Here is a 19,325-nt window from a genome sequence, read left to right as displayed (position 1 = left end):
GAAATGGGAATTGTGTTTTTCTGTACTTTGTATCATAATTTTTCAGTTGTTTCAGTTTATCTTTTTTATTTTCTTCATGCACTTTTCTTTTTCTTACTAGAGCTTGTCAGAGACTCAGCTTGGCAAGATCCAAGTTGAATTGTACAAGGAAATCAAGAAGAATGGGTCTGTGAAAAGCTTAAGGGCTGCTCTTACTAGATTTGCTGCACTTTGCCATCATATAAGGTAAGTAGATGTGTATGAATTCTTGCAATATGTAAGGGATACACTGAAGCTATGAATGTTGTTTTTATGATGCTTTGAATTTGGTACAGGAAAAGCTCATTTATCTGCATTCATCAAATCTGGTATTTTACTGGATTGGTATGCCCTTCAGGAAAAGACAGCTTGACACAAACTGCTTTTTTTGAAGTGAATTACATTCTCACACATGGCTGAAAATGAAAGTGATCATATGAAATTTTTTCTTCCATTTCTGAAAAAAATGTATAGAAATCTTCACAATAGATATGTAATTTAAGGCATAGAGAAAGATCATATGGCTAATTTGGTCATAGCCTGAATATTAATTGTTTTCCATTGAGAAGCTCACTATGAATGCAGGTAAAGTTTTAGTGTTTTATTATGACATATGTTTCAGAAGAAATAACTTTCAAATGGCACGACAAAAATTGCATGGTACTTTTGTAAAGATTGTGATGTTCTGTACTTATAACATTTTTGGATTTACTCTACGTAAAGACATTACAGGAAGCCCCCCATTTTAACCAACTTAAATGTTTTGGAATTCAGCTTCTGATAGACCCTCTGGATTCCACCAGACTAAGTTTAGGATCTTGTGGATGTTTCTGTCAATGAACTTTACATTACAAATTTAGTCCAGTAAGCTAAGAATCCATCAGACTAAGCTTAGAATTTATCAGAATAATGTACATGTTCTCATCCCCTTTTGTAGATACTAGTCATCAGGAGAACGTGACATTGTTTTGGACATCACCTTGATGCATTTTTTCTTTATTTTTCTAACATACAAGGTTCTCCTTGCACACATGCACATAGTTTTACACATTTTGACACTAATTTAATGCTTCAACACTGTCTCTTTGCCTTTGCACTTAAAAATATAATTTTAGTGGATATTTCATGACAAAACCAGACATAACTTGGTCATTGCCCACCAGTCTGAGATAAGCACCTGCTAGTTCAACACAAAAACAAACCTGATGTCTTTGTTTTCATGAAATTGCAGTGATTTTTAAGGTGCAAAGGCCTGTCTTTTTGTATTGAATAATGCCTCTTGTTACCTCTCAGCCCACTCAGAAGAGTTCTTCTTGTATGTCCTTAATCCCTTCCACTAAGGTAATTTTTTCATCCATTATGAAGTCTCCTCTTCAAGCCTGCTGGAAAATCCTGTATCTTTATCACCCTCTTATGTAGGATGATGTCTGCTTCCTTTTGATTATCCAAAAAGACACAATCTACCCTGTCATTTTTTTTAAACAGCACACTCTTACATCCATGTCTGAAAGATTTCCTATGCATATAACCTCTTTTCATTTAACCCGTGTTTCCTCTCACTTCCGTAAGTTCTCCTTTGTAGGTAAACATCCCCTTGCTTTTTGTTATTCCCCTTCAATGTTGAACAGACACAAATCGGAGGTCCTGGTTTTTGGTTTAGTGGAATGACCTGTTCTCCTTAAAAACAGTCATGAAATTGATTCTTTGTCACTCCCATGGCACTACACTTCTTCCACTTATTTTTTTCAAGTGTTTCAAGTGGCATATGAAGTGCTCCTGCATACTCCCTTACATGCTTTATGCTTCTGGAGAGATTTCATTTGTTCCATTTGACATATAGACCATGATTCCTCAGTGCCCATTTTTTTTGTTTCAAACATTTTAATGCTTCCAAGTTCTCCTTCCAAACCCATTTCATTTGTGTTGAGGTTATGGTGTTCTTCACCATACCAACATTTTTGAACTTATCATTCGGCACCTTGTATGTTTTTATCTTTCTTTGTCTGTCTTTATTTACACATGACTGAGAATGATTGAAGAAAATTATTATTTAAATGTACATATGATAACAGACTAAGGTTATAAGAAATTACAATACTAATAATTTTTCAGGCCCCAGAAAGGACGAGCATATATTCAGAACCTCTTACCTTATGTAACAAGAATGGCTCGCCGAACAGAGGAGCCTCTACTGGAAACACTTGCTGCTGCCCTAGAAAAAATAATGCCAACTCTTGGGCATTTCACCAATGATAATGAAATCAAGAATCTCTTAAAGGCATTTCTACTTAATTTGAGCAATACCTCATCAGCTGTTCGCCGATCAGCTGTGTCATCCCTTATAGTGCTATGCCGTTTTTCACGGAAGCCGCCTATGTTCTTAGGCTGGCTACTGAGCACCATCCTACAGATTCTTATACCAATCCAAGAGGACATACCAACAAATCAGATTTTGGGATGTCTTTTGTGTTTGCGCTCACTCGTACCCCATATAGGTGAACTTTGTGCACCTCTTATTCCTTCAAATGCACAGCACTCACAGCATACCACTCATCCACACCGGGCAGATTATACAATTTCCTATGATCAGATGCTTCAGGTAAGTTGGAAGATGGTTAATACTACAAAATTTTATTACAAATAGTTCATGTATCTTACTTGCTTAATTAGGAGTAAGAAAATTACTACAGTTTTCAGAAAGGAACTAGCAAATTTTAGTCCTCCAGACTTTAATCATCTTGCTTCTCTGGAGGTTACCACACAGTCTCTTACCACCACCATGCCCTCGTATCCTAGCTGCTACACCACTCACTGTCATCACCACTCCATCCCTCCCTGGCTGTAAGGCTGTCCATCACTACCACTCTCCTTCCTTGCCTACTGCTCCCTCCCTCACCACGAGCACATCCTCTCTCCCAAGCCACCACATCTTACATGGCAGATTGGCATTGTTCAGTGTTCAAACATGCCATTTTTCCTCTTTATACCTCCTATACTGCAGGCAAAACCTTCTTGCTCAGCAATGAAATATATTCCCAAAAATATATATCCCCAGCAAATCTTTTTTTATCCTCCCAAGGATATTAATGAATTTTTTGGTAACTGTGTATGGGAGTAGGTAGCATCTAGCAACTTCCTCAGACCACCTTTTTATAATATAGATAAAGAAAATATGAAGGTAGAAAGGAAGATGGTTGATCATTTAGACAGATAATAAACATTATATGTTATATAAGGGTCAGTCATCTGCTTTAGACATCACTTCCCTTACATGGTAAATAGCGATAATTTATGGAAAAAACATTAAAAGATCAGAAGGAATCTTTCTTTACAGAGTTTTACCCAAAGAGTATTGAGAACTTAAGTGCTAGAAGCCATATAGCAAGTTTACTACTATGAGATTGGTATCCTGGCCTTTTTAGCTAGTTTAGGGACTGGGATGGGATCCTTGGTTCTGGAGACTCATTCCCACAGAAAATTAATGTAGTGTTAGACAAAATTGTTGTGTCTGGAACAACTTTTGAAAAGAATTAGGTTTGTCTGTGTGAGTTGAGTTTAAGAAGTACAAATTAAGAATGTAAGAGGGTGGAAGTTATAGACATTTTCTGGAAGGGAAATTTAGGCATACTGGTTGTGTAAGACATGGTTAAGAAGTAGTAAGACCTTTGAATGGACTTGAGTAAAGGGTGCGAGATCAGGTTTGCAAGATGATGTGTACGGTTATGCAAAGGAAATTGGTAATGAAAATGGTGAGCCTAAAAGAATATTTGCTTGCAAGTCTCTGAGCTGAAGATTTTTGGTTGCGAAGCTCACTTACAGTAGGTTAAGATTGACTCTTATCATTACACATGCAATGTTTATTGATAGGGAAGAGATTAAGTTGAGCATATTCTGGTTTGGTATGTTAGAAAAGCTTTCTAAGTGGATAAACAGCCAAAATCAAATATCAAGTATTGTATCTGTTTTAGCTCAAATTTTTGCCATAGATCAGGAAGGCAAGGTAAAGTAAGGTTTCTTCTGCTTCATATACCCTGGTTCAACCAACTGGCTACTTCCTCCCTGTATACTATGTTGCTGCTTTTCACTCTGTCTTGTGCATGCTGTCCACTCTCCTGCATGTTCATGCCTTGAATGCACAAGACCTTTTTCACTTCAGTTCTCCCTTTTATCTTTATGAGACTCCTGCCGTGCCCATGAAGCTGGCCACTTTCACTGGGCAGGATCATGGGTCATAAAGCATAGTGGTGTTGTTTCTGTATTTATATAGGTTGATTGCAGGGCAGTTGGGTAATAAGTGTTTGATGTTTTTATTGTGGTACCTGTATTGGGGATATAAAGAGTCTTTGGATATTTTGAAATGGTGTTTGTAGTGTTGTAGAGATGGGTGATGTCCAAAGTGCAGATGGGAAAATGACGTGTATATGTCTGAGGAATGCAGCTTGCAATGGGTATATGTCTGGTGGGATGGAGTTTAAGACAGTATTTGTAGGGTGGTTATTTAATGCTTTTCAAGCTATTTCATTGTGTATTTGTTTTGTTTGTGTTATATTTGTTGGAGGTGGAGGTATGGAAGTAGATGTTTCTGAAGGATGAGGCATGGGGTAAGCTTTTTATTTCTACATGGAGGTTGGTGGTTAGTTATGGAATGGTTTAGATGGGAGGTTTCTAGGGCTGTTGCATAGAATTGTGGGCCCACCATGTTAAGGTTGGATTTTATTGGGAGGCTCTTTGTTTTATTAGATTGATGTTGAGTGTTTGTGGTTGTTAAGTAGCCAGTGATTGTTCTACTTGCTCTCTCGTGTGTGCTTTGTAACTTCGTTATATTTGCTTTCGAGTGTGGAAGACCAGGCAGTTGTGCCATTTGTGCTGAGGGTATTTGACTTGTATTACTTTTAAGTTGATATTTTTGGTGTGGGGAGTGTGTCATGTGAGTTGTATGTAGTACTTTGAATGATTGACGTTAACAGTTAAGAGGGAATATCAGTCATTTTAAGACTGTAAATGAATCAGAAAGTTTTATATTTTCTTGGAAAAAGATGATTCAAGATGATCTTGCTCAGATAAGTAATACAGTTCGCAATTCCCAGTGGAGATGATGAGAGTATTAATTCATAAAATGTTATGAATATGGTTAGAAACGGAAATAATTGTGAGATCAGATGATGGGGGGAGGTTGATGAAGACGAGATGATGAGAGTATTAACTGATAAGATATTATGAATATGTTTAGAAACTGAAACAGTTGCTGGATCAGATGACTGGGGGGGAGGTTGATGAAGACAAGCTTAGCACTCCTTTTTCTATGTTGAAGTATCCCTCTTTCCACCCCCATCCACAGGTTCAAGCTCACACCAGCATTTTTTTGGGAAGTCTATTGAATATTGTCTGCATTAAATCAGATAATTCAGATGATGTAGATAACCCCAGGGCACCTCCCTCTCCCAGTAATCCTCAGCGCACCCCATCGCATTACAGCAGCACCTAAAACCCTCATCATATTTCAATGTACTGTAGTATTTTTTTTTTTCATAATATGACTTTAGGTTTGTGGTAACCTGTTATAAGATACACTACAATCCATCCATTAGAAAAAATTTAGGAAGAAATATAAACCCCCTTTGATGTGGGTTTCAGTATGTCAAGAACATGACCCTGTCATAAGTTGAGGCTCCCATGTAATGATGATAGATAGGATAACATATTTTTGTCCTCGTACAAAAATGTCAGATATCAGAATGTTTCAAAAATGTATATGTTTAATGATGTTATAGAACTTACCTTTTGTTCAGAAAAGGAAAAAGAGCAAGAATAATGGTCTGGATGACTCAGGGTTTGACAGAAGAGTAATGTGATATCCATTCATGATTTGGCGATTGGTGAAAAAATGCAATAGGGAAACAACCTACAACAGGCTGAGAAATATTATATGGAGAACCTCACATATTTGACTACTTCTCTGATGCCCATCAAGAGGTTGTCCATGGCAAAAGAGTCACCACTTATCCCTGTCCTTACATGCCTCTCAAATACACTATTTGATGCATTCTCTATTATTTTTTTCCTTCCAGTACCTCTGTTTGATAAAAACTGCCTTATTATATGTATTGTATATCTTTTTTCACAGGTATATGAATTATGTCTGCATTATAGTGCACACGCCGACCACAACATAGTTACTGCAAGTTTAGAAACACTTCAAGTGAGTTTCATTCATTTACTATTTACATTATATACATCCTGTTATTACTTGTTTTGAAACCTTCATGTGAATGGTGGATTTTATATGAGTCATGAAATATTGAAGGTTTGAAATGGAATTTTCCATGCTGTATATCTGTGCCGTACTCTCTTTAAGTAGACGACAGAGACATTTAGATTTTCAAAAGATTTGAAACCCAGAGGACTGCACTTCACACTTATGTACTTTTAGATGAAACTAAACATAAATTGTATACTGTTTTGATTTCATTACATCCCTGAATGTTGCACCAGAAGTTTGTTTTCTTTTTGCTGTAATCATCCAAGGTAATGCAAATCTTGCCTTTACGTCCATCCAAACCAATAGTGGTTGTACCTGCTGCAGAGGAGCAAAATTTCTCAGTGTATTATGATTATGGTTGAGTATTCTCCCTTCAGCAGTTAATGCAAACCAATCTAGTCGTGAAGAATGTGTCCCAGACATATTCCAGCAGCTTAGAATCTCAGTTTCAGGCTAAGGAATATGGCTATGTTTCATATATATTTAACTCACTGGAGCCTTGTGATAAGTTTTTTAGTTTGCTAGTGCCAAGTACAAATTCTTATTTGATCCAGAAAATCCTCTTTTTCTCCACTTTATAAATCAACCTTGTCCCTTAGTTCATGAGACGTGATTATTTTTCAGGGAAACATAAGCTTTGGCTGAAATGGTTTAGAACCTCTTCTCATGCCTGGGTGTGTAACAGTGTTTATAGAATCTCTGTTTTATGGTTTCATAGCTTTGCAAGTTTCATGAGTCTTGCAAATTATGTAAGAGAGTTAGGTGGATTCTGTTTGATTATGTAAAAGATTACATGATATTTTTTGTATATCCTTTTTTGTTTTTCCTGAAGATTTGATCGGCTTTGTAAAAGATTACGGCATAATTCTCATTTCTGTTTTTCCTGAAGATTATAATTTTTTTTACAGAAAGAGATTTTAGTCATGAAGGAAGGGAAATGAGAGAACCTTGCTCCTTTTGTGTTAATGCATATGTCTACTCCCAGTAGTATACATATTGTGGTTTACCAACCATCTGCCCTAGCAACCTCAAACACTCAACACCTACACTATGAAACAAAAATCCTCCCAATACATTACCACTTCAACATGCTTGGTACTCAATTCTGTGCAACAGCCCAAGAGCCCACCCACCCAGAACCGGTCCATCCATAACTAACCACCAACCCTAAGTAGAAATGAGATTACCTTTATCTCACACTTCAGCAACCCAACAAATATAATGCTGACAAATCACATACTCACTAAAATATCCTGTCAAGCCCTATATAACTGCTTCCTCAACTCAGTCTTAAACTCCACTCCACCAGACAAAAACCCATCAGAAACAACACTTCCTAGAAAGAACATGAGTCACACTTTCACATATGCAGTCAGGACATCACCCCTTTAGAAGCAGCACCACAAACACTGTTTCAGCATATGCCCACAAGACAACAGGCACAGTAAAAAAATGAGCACTTGCAATCCGTTGCCCTGCACTCTCCATATGTATATTTGCACACAGCAAAACTACACTTTATGACCCGTGGTACCAACCAGGGGATCCTGGGGTCGTGGAGTTGTTTATGATTATAATGATAATAATGCTAATCATTCTCTTCTTTCATACTTTCATAATTTCGTATGTATAGTTGGAAAGAAAGATTTAAGATTTCACATGCTAAGTTATGATTAATTTGGTCACCTGTCGAATCCCATTGGCAATGTCACTATTCATACTGTGGCAAATTGTGTAACCTAGCACATGATAAGCCCCCAGTGTTGCTGGATTTGAGGTATATTGAATTTGGGGGATAATGGAGAGAGAATACTGCTCATGTATTCCCTGCATGTCTTAGAAAGTGACTAAGAGGAGTGGGAGCATGTGGCTGAAAACCCATTGTTCCTGTTACTTTCCAAAAGAAGGAACAGAGCAAGGAGCCAAGTGATGAATTTTCTCTAAGGCTGAGTCACCTGTTCTTGACGTTACATTGCTGTGTGGGACATGACAAGCATGTATGAAAAAAAAAGTGTAATTGTCTATATGCACAGCATATTTTTCATGAGTTACTGGTATTGAATTACAGTGTAATACTGATAATTTTGTTACAGACATTGCTCCAGAATCCACCTGTGGCTCTTCTCCTAACCCTTACTGCTCCTGAAGGAATCACCAGGTCAAGGATCTTGGCTGACCCTCGAGCGAGCATGCTGTCATCTAGAGTATCAAGTAAGTAAACCCTCTTTATGTAGAAATTATGAAGAATTACCACAAAAATCCTTTTGAGAACTCTGACTCAGGGTATCAAGGTCTTTATAATGTGTTCCTATAATGTGATATGTCATGCTACTTAAGCAGATCTCTAGGTGTCCATAATTTTTATGTATGAAGAAATGCATATGCTAGATTCCCTGGCCATGGTTTCTTATGAAAACTCTTTTTTAGGAGACTTTTTTTCCCATATTTGATTGCTGTCTCCTGTGTTAATGCTAGGGACAGATGAAGAAAGATCACATTTGCTCACATTCATTCACTTTCTGATATATGCAATGCACCTAAACCACAGCTCTCTATCCACAACCAGGCCCTAAATAGCTTTTCATGGTTTACCTTGGAGACTTCAAATGCTCTGGTTCAGTGGATTGACAGCATGTCAACCCCAGTATACCACATTTTTCCATTTACTCCATCTATCCATCTCCAGTTTGGTCTCCCCATTCTCCTTGTTCCCTCTGCTTCAGACACATATATCCTACTTGATAACCTTTTCTCACTCATTCATTTCATATGTCCAAACCATTTCAGCACCTTCTGCTCTCTCAACCACACTCTCTCTTTATTGCCCCACATCTGTTTTACCCTTTCATTACTTACTTGATCAAACTGCCTCATACCACATATTGCCCTCAAACATTGCATTCCTTACACATCCACCTTCTTCGCACGGCCTTATCCCCCATGCCTCGCATCCATGTAATATTGTTGGGACTACTGTTCCTTTAAAAATCCCCATTTTTGCCCTCTTAAATAACATTTGCTCTTTCCACACAGTCTTCAGAATTCCCTCTCCCTATGACTTTCTTCCTTTTCCATGGTTACATTTGGTGCCATATCCACTCTCTATATCTATGTATATCTCTGATGCCTGTTCTCTCCATCAGTGTTGTTAGGTTTAGTGATATTGGACATCAGCTGAGAAATAGCTGAGGGCATGAAGATCTAAAGCCAGAAATTTAGCTTGGCATCATGTGCTTTTTCCAGCCAAAGACTTGACTCAGCACAGTGAAAGGGTTGGTATCTGAAAGATATCAGTAGACAAGAGTATAGAAGCAACTAAGGTTTTGCTCATAGGTTTAGGACAAAGGAACCTTATGTGTTACAAACACAAATTGTAATTGTATGGTATAATAGAAAAACTAAAACAGGAAGGCTTAAGTATATGCAAGAAATGATGTTGCATGAAAGATCTACGCCTATAGCTACATAGATCAGTTCCAAGCCCTGCTCAGCCATCGAAAGTTATGGGGCATCCACCTTGGCAGCATTGGTGCCTCTGATTTGCCTGTGCACATGATATTGATGGTTCATTTTCATGAGTGATTTTATTCTGCACTCTTAATCACATTACTCACTTGTTTTTTACACCATGTGTGTTTGCACTACACATATGCATCATTTGATATATTTTTTTTGCATTATACATCCTCTGTGATGTATTTATACGGGCCATACTTTATTGGCTGTAGTAAATGAACAAATAATTTAATTTTCAGATAAAATATAAGTTCTCTTAATATAGCACTTCACATTCTTTATGAGGATCTTGGGTGACTGAAATGCTTGATATTTTTTCAAGCGTTGGCCACCAGCATCACTTGACTTCTGTATAGGAATTCCCTGGAGGTGGGCAATTAGTGGAAGAGAAAAATTAATGCTTGCACCACATTCAATTGTGCTTATGTCTGAAAACTTATTTTAGCAACACATATCTGCTGCTATACATTTTATGTGCGTCCTGTTAGTTCTTTCTCTTTGCCTAAGATCCTGTTCTCTATAAACAGTTGTGGGTATAATTTCAGGTTTCAGATTGGTTGTTGGTCACAGTTTTTCATTCTTTTTCAGGTCAAGTCAGTGTAGCTCCATCGCTAATTGAAGATGACAGTTTACTGTTAGATTTGGATGGTGGGAGTGGGAAAATTAGTATGGATATGGATACCCCTGATGGCAAAATAAGTTTCAAGGCAGATTCAAAAGAAGAAGATGATAAAGGAGGAGGATGTATTGAAGAAAAGCAGACGGATGATGCTGAAGAAACAGCAGAAGGAAGCATCAGTGACCTGTATTCCAGTATTGAGATTGGAAAAATATCAGGTGAGAATTTTGGGAGTAAAGTTCATTACAGATGTTTTAGAAGTAGTTGTTCATTCTGCTTTTGAATAATATTGATTGCAGTGCAGGCAGTCCCCAACTTACAGATATGTGACCTACAAACACTTATAATGACAAAAAGGCTCCAGAAAAAATACAATTTAGTTCCTAATCAGTCATTTGAATGATCACCTGTACTTGTAAATTGCAGACCTACTTAATTTTTATTTTCTATATTATACTTTGTCGCTGTCTCCCGCGTTTGCGAGGTAGCGCAAGGAAACAGACGAAAGAAATGGCCCCCCCCCCCCCCCCCCCCATACACATGTATATACATACGTCCACACACGCAAATATACATACCTACACAGCTTTCCATGGTTTACCCCAGACGCTTCACATGCCTTGATTCAATCCACTGACAGCACGTCAACCCCGGTATACCACATCGCTCCAATTCACTCTATTCCTTGCCCTCCTTTCACCCTCCTGCATGTTCAGGCCCCGATCACACAAAATCTTTTTCACTCCATCTTTCCACCTCCAATTTGGTCTCCCTCTTCTCCTCGTTCCCTCCACCTCCGACACATATCCTCTTGGTCAATCTTTCCTCACTCATTCTCTCCATGTGCCCAAACCACTTCAAAACACCCTCTTCTGCTCTCTCATCAAAGGGTTGCTTAATATTATGTTTCATTAACTACTTATTTCGAAATACAATTTTATTACACACAGATATAAGGTTTTTACTGCAAATTTGAGCAAATTATTGTTACTTTATATTTTTCAACTTATGAAGTGCAGCTTATGAACAGGTTGATCTGTTTTGTAGTTTTGTCTTGAGAACTTCAGAAATGTTGGAATTGTTTCCTACAATATTTACCACCGGCTTGTATGCATTTGTAAACAAAATGTTAGTCGAAATTTCACATATTACTGTCATATCCCATCAAACTTTAATCAGTTCGCAAATATTGAATGTTGTTGGTATTTTATATATTTTTACCTGTAATTAATTTGCATGCATGACAACTGAAGTTGTCTCATCTTTTATTTATGATTTTATGTTTCAGATCCTACCCCACTTATTGGCAGAGGGGAGATGAACTTGAATGGAGAGAAAATTTCTGTGCCCCATGAGAAGAGGAAACACATTTTTCAGATTCCTTCTCATACTCATAATAAATCTCTGGAAGATAAACCAGCTTCCTTTGATAAGGTATGTCTCAAGCTTCCATTGGCTCAGTTTTCATCAAAAAATTTAATGTGTCATGTACAAAAATAATATCCATGGACCAGGAATTTATTATTTTTGATTGCTACTTTTGCTTAATAGTTTGCTCACATAATGTCTTTGTATTTTGTGCTTGCAAATGAGTTCTGGAAACCCTTGTCTTTTTGAAAGGCAGCATAAAGTAAATTAGGAGATTGTTCTTGATAAGATAAAGGTAACCTCATCAAAAGAGGATATCCAAGAATTCACCATTTTGGAACTGTGTTGATTTGCATGCACTGTTTTTGCCCCACCTTGGGTTAGTTCATTACCAGTAATCCCTATATCTTTCAAGATTTACCTCAAGTAGATGCTAGTTAAAAACCTGGCTTGTTGCTACTTTGGTATATTTGTGTAGGAAAGGCAAACATTACTGGTCGGAAAAGCACAGAATTACAAAATCCAAGAGATGGTGAAATATGAACAAAATCCAAGAGATCGTGAAATATGAAATAGATACATTTTTGCATCATGTAAACTTTGAAGACAAGTGTTCTTTTTTTTTTTACAGTAGTGAGGTATTACCAGGAACAGGTGAAGAAAAGACTTTATTTGCTCACATCTGTTCTCTAGCTGTCATGTGTTATGCACTGAAACCATGGTCCTCAGGCCACAACCAGGACTGACATTGTGACCTCTTCTTGTTTTACTTTGGCTGCATCATACTGACACCATGTTTCCCCTTGTACACCACATCACTCCAGTTTCCTATATTTCATTCACAGCTTTCACTCTCCTGCATATTTAGGCCCTAAATACCCAAAATCTGTTTCACTCCATCCTTCCATCTCCTTTTAGCCTCTTGCTTTTCCATGTTTCCTCCATTTCTGACATGTTTTTACTCTTTGTCATCCTCTCCTCACTCATTCTCTCGTTATGACCACACCATTTCAGCACACCCTCTTCAGCCTTCTCAACCATAATCTGGTTACTATACATCTCTCTTACTCTACCATTACCTGCTCGATCAACCCTCCGCACACCACATATTGTCCTCTGTCATTTCACATTCATCATATCTACCTTATTCCATACACTCTTATCTATAACCCTTGCCTCATCCAAACATCATTGTCGGGTCTCAGATACCTTCAAACATATCCAGTTTTTCTTCCCCACCTCCCTTTCTTTCTACACATTTCTCAAGACCCTTGCATTTGTTCCCTTCACCACCCCATCCACAAACAAATTGAACAACCATGGCAACAGCACACACCCCTTTCACAGACCCACCTTCACTTGGAACCACTTTTCCTCCTTTCTACCTACTCAAGCACACACCTTACTCTTTGGATAAAAGCATCTCCTTCATCCTTCACATATGCTTTCTTCACTTCCATATATACCACATACAAATGATTCTGTTTCTCAGAATTATTTTTCACACACATGTTTGAAAGCAAATACCTGATCCACACATCCTGTACTGCACCTGAAACCCATTTTTTCCTCACCAGTCTGATGCTCTATGCATGCCACCACCCTCTGAATCACACTTTTCCATATAACTTACCAGGTACACTCAACAAACTTTTTTTTTTCATAGTTGATTGCTATATCCCATGTGAGTGAGGTAGCACCAAGAAGAATATGTAGAAAGACACATCCGCTTATTTATACATATACGCACATATACATACATATACATATATGTATATACACCTGTACATATTTATACTTGCTCACCTTTATTTATTCCCGGCACCACCCCTCCCCACAGAAACAACATCACCACACCCTGCATCACTGAGGTAACTCCAGGAAACAGACTTAACATCTTTAATTTGAACACTCATCTTTGTCCTCCTTGCATTCTGACAGTCCTCAAGCACTTCCCCATGGTCTATACATTTACTGAAAATCCTAGTAACCAGTTAACAACACAGTCACCTCTTTTCTTAAGAAATGCAACTGCTATACCATTCATTTCAGATGCCTTGTCACACTTCATCTTTTGCAAGGCATTGAACAGCTCTTCACCAAACCACTTGCCAAGACTCTCTCTCTTCACATACCTCCTTAACCCAAACCCTTTACATCTGGTACCATGTGTGAGCTAGAGCAGCATTTTTCCCACCATATCTTTGTCATGACTTATTAAGACCAATTAGAGGATGTAGCAGTTACTGAATATGTTGGCTGAAGTTTTGGATTGTTAAAACTGGTTGGATTCACATTCTCTTCTTACAACATTAATTAATGACTGTCTCGTCCCTTCCACTGTCACAAACAACCTTGTTAAGATTCAGTCATCTGTTGCTGTTTGAATACAGTTGTGCTCTTATTTTACCATTGTATAGAACTAATTAAAAAGTATACTTACAGAGTATCAATGATGTTGGTTGAAATGAAATTGGTTATTGGTAGGTAGTACTTGGTAGGCAGCCAGTGACCAGGGAGGTATGTTACTAGCACTACCCACTTGGGTATTGGGAGGGTTAGTGACAGTTGGGTAGTAAGCCAGCACTTCAGTGGTTGTCAAGTTGCATTCCTCTGACCCAGGTAGCTGTCTTTCCTTTTTGTTTTGCCCACAGTTAGAGTACTGGTTTTCTGTCCACGAACTTGACAAATCTTATCTCACACAGCTCATTCTTCCTCACTCTAGATTTTCTGGTGGTGAACACTGTGTGCTAGCCATGCCTTTTGGCAGAATGGCAGGAGCAGTAGATAGCAGTAGTAGGTGGGAACATTTAGGCAGGAACATTAGGTAGAAACAATTGGTAGAATTAGTAAGCAGGAGCCTTAGGTAGATACATTAGGTAGTAGTAATCAGTAGGAACATTAGGGAGGAGCCTCTTCAAACACTGCACTAGAGTTGCCCTCAGCCAGTGGCCTCTTAAGGGTAAGGCACTAAAAGCTAGGAAGCTGCACTGGAGTCCTACAGTTATGGAGACTCTTTTGCTGTGGTCATCCTGTTGAGGGAGTTCCCAAAGGGGATGGGTGTCAGAGATATAGATAGATTAATTGATTCCTGGGCTGGTCAGCCTTGGGCTAGGAAGTTCAATTGCTTATAGGTTAATAGAAAACATTGACTGATAGGTACTGTGTGTTTTACTGGGGCTTCAGTTAGCTGTATTTTTTTTAGGATGAGTTATTTTGAAAGGTGGACACTACTTGAATTATTTGGGACCCATACATTTTTGAAATATTTTTTTCAAGTGGATGAACTAGTATCTCTGATCATATCCAATTTACTCCTCCTCTTTGCAGGCAACAGGTGCAGTTGGCTCATTTTTGGACGAAGATCTTCCAGTTAGATATCTTATACGATATCTGACATCCTCATTCCTACTGTCTGGTCATGTTGGGTCTTTAATTCCTGATCGATTGGTCCGGGTGAGCGTTAAGGTGTTGGCCCTTAACTGTGTTGGATTAGCTGTCATGGTGATGCCCTCTCTTATGGCAGAACCATTATTTACAGATGCAACTGGGGAATCTGGTGAGTAGCTTGTTTATGGTATTGGGATTAATGAATGGTTCGTAACTAGTGATTAAAGAGGTGTAGCAAAGAAGACTCCATTGGTATGTAGCTAGTGATTGAGGTTTATATGAAGGGTGTTTTTTCCACAAAAACAGTCAGATCATAAGCCTATAATCTTAAGCACTGCTGTTATTCCATAAATTTTTAGATTAGTGCTGAATGTCAAATGTCCAATGTTTCAGAGCTGCAGCAACACATCGATGATGTTTTGAGATTTCACAGCCATTCTGATCCCCAGCTTGGAGCAAGTGTAGGCAATGTTATTGGGCAATTTGTACGTGCAAGTCTTGTCCATGGATGTGGACAGTATAATGATTTTGGTAGACCAGGATTGGCCTTATCATCACTTCTTGAAATTCTCTGTAAGGTTAGTATTATGAACCACGTCATATGTGCATTGTAAAAATAACCATGTTAGATTGGTTTTTTTGTGAATTTTTAGGAAATGTACAAGGTCTGTGAGGTACAGAACTTTTAACAAATGTGTGGTTCTGTTGTAGTCAAGTGGAAGATGCAGGGATTAGAAATGAGGGAAAATGAGAGTTTGGGTGAGTGATCATCAGTAAACTTTAGGGAGAATAAGTTGTTTTGAAATAAGCTCAATAGTATGAGAAAGACAAGAGAACAAATGGGAACAGTGGTGAAAGGGGTAAATGGCAAGTGGTAACAGGTAGTGATGAGGTGAGTAACTAGATGAGTAACTTAAAGGATAATTGAATGTTTTTCATGACAGGGTGGCTTATGTCGGGTGGAGGATATGCAAAGTGAGAGAGTCATAGAAAGTGTGGTTTGGTGAAGGGAGACAAATGATGTAAGTAATGTAGATCAATGTAGATCCAGGAGATACATTATTAACAAGACAGTACAGAATACTATACCAGTGAAAAACTATGGTATGCACACACCAGGAGACATAAAATACTATAATGTTTATACTGTATAAACAGTATAGCCTTTAATGCCTTACCCTTAACTGGCCACTGGTAAAGGGCGAGTCTATTGCAGTGTTTGCAGAGGCTCCTACCTAATGTTCCTAATGACTACTTCTATATGATGCTCTTACTTACTACTTCCACCCAGTGTTTCTACCTAATGCTCCTGCCTAAATGTTCCTACATACTACTTCTATCTACTGCTCCTACCATTTTGCCAAAAGGCAGGGCTAGTTCATAGTGCTCACCGAAATCTAGAGTTACAAAGAATGACCTGCATGAGTTAAGTGTTGTCAAGTGTTACAATGACAGTGTGTTCATGCATTCTGAAAACTTCACTGTTGACATCAAAACCCTAGAATCCATGAATAAGCTAGAGGCAAAGCTTCCATCTTACTCCATTCATACAAACACTGGTGATTTCCTTCCAGGCCTCACTGATGATCATGATGGCATCCCTGAAGGGAAGGGATCTCCAGAATTCCCTCTCAGCCATCTGGTCATTCTCTGTAGCTTTCATGAGCTTAGCAGATATTCTCTCTGTATAGTAGGCCTTGAAAGTATATACTGCCTCCTGGTCCACTGGCTGGATTAGAGATGTTGTGTTGGGCAGAAAAATGACTACTTTAATATTCCCACTAATGTCCTGTGCTGAAGGTGGGAGCTTGGGAGATTACTGTTAAGAAGGAGAATCTTGAAACATATTCTTTTTCACACAGCACTTCCCTAGCTATGTCTGGAGCTTTTCAGCAAAATAATTACATAAAATATCGTTTGTTATCCACCACTTCAGATTAGAATAATGAATAGGTAGATATTTGTTCATGTATCCCTTAAGACCCCTGGTGATTTTTTGAAGGATAGCCCCATAATGGTCTAAGCTTGCAGTTGCCTTTGGTGTTACACCACCACAAGCAGCATGAGGCAATCCATGGCAATTTTGAATCCTGATCAAATTAATCCAGTCTTGTCCACATTTTTCCTCAATAATGGTGTTGAGGGTTCCTGGAAATTTTTGGCAGCAACAGTGTCAGAAGAAGCAGCCTCGCCAATCATTTTGTAGCAATTGTGTTTTTTCTTTTTTTACTGTACTTTGACGCTGTCTTCCACGTTAGTGAGTTAGCGCAAGGAAACAGACAAAAGAATGGCCCAACCCACCCACACACACATGTATATACATAAACGCCCACACACGCACATATACATTCCTATTCATTTCAGTGTATACATATACATACAAACACATACATATATACACATGTACATATTCATACATACTGCCTTCATCCATTCCTGCCGCCAAGCCACCACACATGAAATAACACCCCCCTCCCCCCGCGTGTGCACGAGGTAGTGCCAGGAAATGACAACAAAGGCCACGTTCGTTCACACTCAGTCTCTAGCTGTCATGTGTAATGCACCGAAACCATAGCTCCCGTCCACATCCAGGCCCCATAAGACTTTCCATGGTTTACCCCAGACGCTTCACATGCCCTGGTTCAATCCATTGTGGTAATTGCGGTATTTCCTATAATTTGTGCACCAACTAGGATTTCTTGAACTGTCTTTGCTGCTTCTCCTTTTGCTGCAAAGTCATCGTTTGTACTCCAGGCCTTTGCTTGCATCTCAAGCATGATAATGGGAATATTTTCATGAGTTTGATGTTTGAACCATGTGTTCAACATTCGTTCCATTCTCTCCATAATTGAACTTTGGGAACATAAGGTCTTAGATGTACTGATTAATATTTTACTCTTGGCACTTTCCTTGATCTCTGTACTATCACGAATAGTCCATAAAGTAAATTCTGTAAATCCAAGGGCACACGTAATAGCTGTTCATCTGTTGTTCACCTCTTTAATTAACATTTGAGCTCATCTGTTTTAACCCCAGTGGTGAGGGCCTTACACTTCTTAGCACTATTAGTACCAGGAGAACTTAAAAGATACTTTGGTGGCATGATGCAAGGGGCAAAGCATGTGCAGTATACATTATACTGCAGCACAGTATTTTGTAGTACTCCATGGCTATAGATTGTATCCATGCCATGCATAAGTGCACTTCTTGCATGGTGCCAGCAGTACTAGACCAGAGTGCTGCCAGCCCAATAATGATTGTTATTCCAAACTTTAGCTCTTGTAGAATAAAAAATGTAAATGGACCATGCATGTAAATGAAATATGTGCATAAATGGAGAGGTCTGTGTACAGTGAATTGTCTTTAATCTGGCAATCTATAGTTTGGAATATCCCAAGGATCTGAAATAACAGAATTTTACCTAGTTTGGCAAAATTCTTATGGTGCAGGAAAGTGACAAACTGTCAATAGGTGCTGTGATTGTTTGGGTACACCATGGTTGGCCATTGCATATAGTTACTCATACCTGTATACATTTTTGAATATATGTACACTTTCAGGTTATTTTTCATGTAATTTACTGTAAAATGTAATAATGTAATTTTTTTTTGTCATACTATTTGTCATTTCCCGCGTTAGCGCAAAGAACAGAGGACGGAGCCTTTGAGGGAATATCCTCTCTTGTCCCCTTCTCTGTTCCTTCTTTTGGAAAATTGAAAATGAGAGGGGAGGATTTCCAGCCCCCCCCCGCTCCCTCCCCTTTTAGTCACCTTCTACAACACGCAGGGAATAAGTGGGAAGTATTCTTTCTCCCCTATCCCCAGGGATAATAATGTAATGTACAAAACAATAATGAAGACTTAAGAAATTAGGCGAAAAATATTTAATTATTTTGCTTTGTCGCTGTCTCCCGCGTTAGCGAGGTGGTGCAAGGAAACAGACGAAAGAATGGCCCAACCCACCAACATACACATGTATATACATACACGTCCACACATGCAAGTATACATACCTATACATCTCAATGTATACATATATATACACACACAGACATATACATATATACACATGTACATAATTCATACTGTCTGCCTTTATTCATTCCCATCGCCACCTCGCCACACATTAAATAACGACCCCCTCCCCCCTCATGTG

The 19,325-nt window shown here is 38.5% G+C and overlaps 1 protein-coding gene across 2 annotated transcripts in view; it reads left to right on the top strand.

The window, feature by feature from the left end:
- The window catches only part of htt (huntingtin), a 133,184-nt gene that overhangs the window by 5,437 nt on the left and 108,422 nt on the right, over positions 1–19,325 (top strand). For both annotated transcript variants that reach the window (XM_071693678.1, XM_071693679.1), the window contains exons 5-12: positions 101–225; positions 2,131–2,617; positions 6,143–6,217; positions 8,371–8,488; positions 10,382–10,630; positions 11,701–11,846; positions 15,111–15,339; positions 15,564–15,748. In XM_071693678.1, coding sequence (XP_071549779.1) covers positions 101–225; positions 2,131–2,617; positions 6,143–6,217; positions 8,371–8,488; positions 10,382–10,630; positions 11,701–11,846; positions 15,111–15,339; positions 15,564–15,748 — 1,614 coding nt within the window. The remainder of the gene's footprint in view (positions 1–100; positions 226–2,130; positions 2,618–6,142; positions 6,218–8,370; positions 8,489–10,381; positions 10,631–11,700; positions 11,847–15,110; positions 15,340–15,563; positions 15,749–19,325) is intronic.

Source organism: Panulirus ornatus, chromosome 56 (assembly GCF_036320965.1).
Source record: "Panulirus ornatus isolate Po-2019 chromosome 56, ASM3632096v1, whole genome shotgun sequence".
Classification (NCBI taxonomy): Eukaryota; Metazoa; Arthropoda; class Malacostraca; order Decapoda; family Palinuridae; genus Panulirus; species Panulirus ornatus.
The sequence above is the reverse complement of the archived record's forward strand: the minus strand, read 5'-3'. Positions and strand labels throughout refer to the sequence as shown.